The sequence below is a fragment of the Musca vetustissima genome, unplaced genomic scaffold (genome assembly GCF_032173495.1).
Source record: "Musca vetustissima isolate MV318-11 ecotype Yass unplaced genomic scaffold, APGP_CSIRO_Mvet_v1 utg7694, whole genome shotgun sequence".
NCBI classification, from domain to species: domain Eukaryota; kingdom Metazoa; phylum Arthropoda; class Insecta; order Diptera; family Muscidae; genus Musca; species Musca vetustissima.
The window spans coordinates 107,437-110,401 of record NW_026873557.1 but is presented as its reverse complement, the minus strand read 5'-3'; the positions used below and the strand labels follow the sequence as shown (position 1 = coordinate 110,401).

General features: G+C 45.9%; 1 protein-coding gene across 1 annotated transcript; it reads right to left on the bottom strand.

Annotated features, from left to right (window-relative positions):
* Nucleotides 1-468: 468 nt before the first annotated feature.
* On the bottom strand, nt 469-2,199 carry LOC133326225 (uncharacterized). The gene is made up of 2 exons (XM_061534909.1): nt 2,145-2,199; nt 469-2,081 (listed from the first exon to the last, which is right to left on the bottom strand). Exons 1-2 carry the CDS (start codon nt 2,197-2,199, stop codon nt 469-471), a joined length of 1,668 nt encoding a protein of 555 aa, XP_061390893.1.
* Between the last annotated feature and the right edge of the window lie 766 nt (nt 2,200-2,965).

The window sequence follows — 2,965 nt, the reverse complement described above, 5'->3', positions numbered from 1 at the left end:
TTCCAGGACCATCAATAGAAGTCGGTTTTAAAAAAATATTTTTTCAAGGCGTCGGTTAAAGAAGTCAATTTTTCAATGTATAGAAGTCTAGAAATGCTTACCCTAATGCCTAAACCACTATCGTAATACCCGCACAACCACAAAACAACAATGGGTGGATGTGAAACCATTGATATCAATTTTTAATTGTAATCGGAGTTTTTTGTTGGTGTTGTTGTTGCTATTTTAACGTGAAATTTTATAGATAACATTTTTTGCCACGAAATGACCAGGACTTTATTTCGTTTTTTTAAATGACGGTTTGATATTATTTTGTTTACAATATGTTGTTGCTTTATAAGTGATGGATATTTAAAAATGGAACAAATACTTGAAAAGGAGGATATTTTATGAGGTAATTGAAACTCTATTTTTTAATAAAAAATTTACTCAAAACAGGCAGGTGTAAAACTATTTCCTGGATATAATTTATTTGCCATATCCAACGGAAATTCCCTTCGATGCAGATGAGGCAGATGCCGAGGCTGATGATGAAACCGAAGCATGTCCACCACCTCCAGCAATAGAGCCCGAATGGCCACCGGCGCCGGATAAACCGCTACCTCCAAAACCACCGGATAATCCGCCACCACCGTAACCACCTTTAGCTCCAGATATAGCAGAAGCTATGGATGATGTAATGCCACTAGCGATAGCTGCTCCTTTGCCGGCTATAAGTCCAGCACCATGTCCAAGACCTCCACCGAGGCCTAAACCATGACCTTTTCCACCACCAACTCCGCCACCGATGCCCAAACCAGCACCATTACCATGACCGCCGCCAATGCTTCCACCGATGCTGAAACCACCACCTTTTCCATGTCCACCACCAATGCCGCCACCGAGACCCAAACCTGCACCTGCACCTTTACCAGAGCCATAACCGCCTCCTGATCCACCGCCGGCTCCACCGCCTAGTCCAGCACCATGACCACCGCCAATAACGCCAACAGAAGATCCAGCACTAGCACTGCCTCCAGCAGCACTATGACCACCACCTAATCCACCACCGATTCCTCCCGCACCACCATGACCAGAACCTGATCCAATGCCTCCGCCAACACCAGCACCTGAGCCATAACCTCCACCAGAACCACTTCCATGACCACCACCCAATCCACCTCCAAGACCAGAACCGGATCCATGACCTCCGCCTAATCCACCTCCAAGACCAGAACCGGATCCATGACCACCACCAACTGCACCTCCTGAGCCGTAGCCTCCGCCAGAAGCACCTTCATGACCACCACCTAATCCACCGCCAATACCAGAACCGGATCCAATACCACCACCAACTGCACCTCCTGAGCCGTAACCGCCACCAGAAGCACCACCATGACCACCACCTAATCCACCTCCAAGACCAGAGCCGGATCCAATACCACCTCCAACTGCACCTCCTGAGCCATAGGCTCCACCAGAAGCACCTCCATGACCACCGCCTAAACCACCTCCAAGACCGGTACCGGATCCAATACCACCACCAACTGCACCTGCTGAGCCATAGCCTCCACCGGAACCACTTCCATGACCACCGCCTAATCCACCTCCAAGACCAGAACCTGATCCTGAACCATGGCCTCCTCCAACACCGGTACCAAGGCCGCCACCTAAACCACCTCCTAGGCCACCAGCAGAACCTGAACCATGGCCTCCAGCAATACCACCACTCAAGGCACCTCCAGCTGATCCAGAACCACCAAGTCCGCCACCAACACCTGATCCATGGCCGCCACCCAATCCAACACCACCTGCACCATGACTTCCTCCAATACCACCAATTGCACCTCCGGCTCCTGCGCTGGCACTACTGCTGGCAGAACCATGGCCAGAACCACCTACTACACCAGCCGAACCAGATGCACCTGCAGATCCATAGCCACCTCCCAATGCACCACCAGCTCCTGCAGAAGCACCAGCCGAGGCACTTGCACTACTATGGGCACCAGCTTTGCCACCAGCCGATGCAGCAGCATTGGCAACAGCACTAGCACTGGCGCTAGCTCCAGATCCTGTAATGGAACCTCCACCAGCTCCATATGCTGGAATCCACAAAACACAAATCGTTACTTTCCATTAGATGTACATCCAAAATAACAACTCACCATTTGCAAGTGCAAGACCCACTGCTAATAGTCCGACTACTGTTAATCCTCTCATTGTTCTCAACTTTCTATGCATCCGAAGCTAATTTAGTCTTCTTTTATAGAAATCTTTAAATTGACAGAATACAATAAATATATTTCTTGATTTTTTTTTTTTTGCTTTGGATTCGACAATATTTCAAATCTCACGCTGTTTCAGTACCACAAAAAAAAAACAAACAAACTTTAAAACAACAAGTGGAAGCAGAAAAAACGGTGACAATCAATTTAATAAATAATTATGGTTTTGTTGTTGTTATTGGATTTTTTATATATTCTAATTTTATAATAGTCATTCTTCTGGTTTCGGAGCTCCTCCTTGCCAGCACTTACTATTTTGGATGCAATAAAAAAATTTGATAAACAGTACCTTCACTTTACTATTTCAGATGTCGTTTTAAATAACACGAAAAAATAATTAAGAAGTTCCACCATAATTCGGGCTATCGAAATCTTTCGTGAATTATATATGAGATCTAGGTCCAAATATGGGTCTATATTGACAATTTTCGGCAAATAACTTTTTAATAAAAATTTACACAATGCGGGTAGGTCTACAATTATTTTCTGGGTATACAGTTAATTTGCCATATTCAACGGAAATTCCCTTCGATGCTGATGAAATCGATGCCGAGGCTGATGATTAAACAGAAGCATGTCCACCACCTGCAGCAGTAGAACCAGAATGACCACCGACGCCAGATAAACCGCCGCCACCATAACCTCCGGGATCAGATAAACCGCTACCTTCATAACAATTTTCTGCAAACCCGTTTTTCGTA

What these genes read in the sequence shown, in the direction of transcription:
- LOC133326225 (XM_061534909.1), bottom strand. Translation starts at nt 2,199, where the DNA reads ATGAGAGGATTAACAGTAGTCGGACTATTAGCAGTGGGTCTTGCACTT. An exon ending in GGGTCTTGCACTTGCAAATG is followed by an intron (nt 2,082 to 2,144) that starts GTGAGTTGTTAT and finishes TGTGGATTCCAG; the next exon opens with CATATGGAGCTGGTGGAGGT.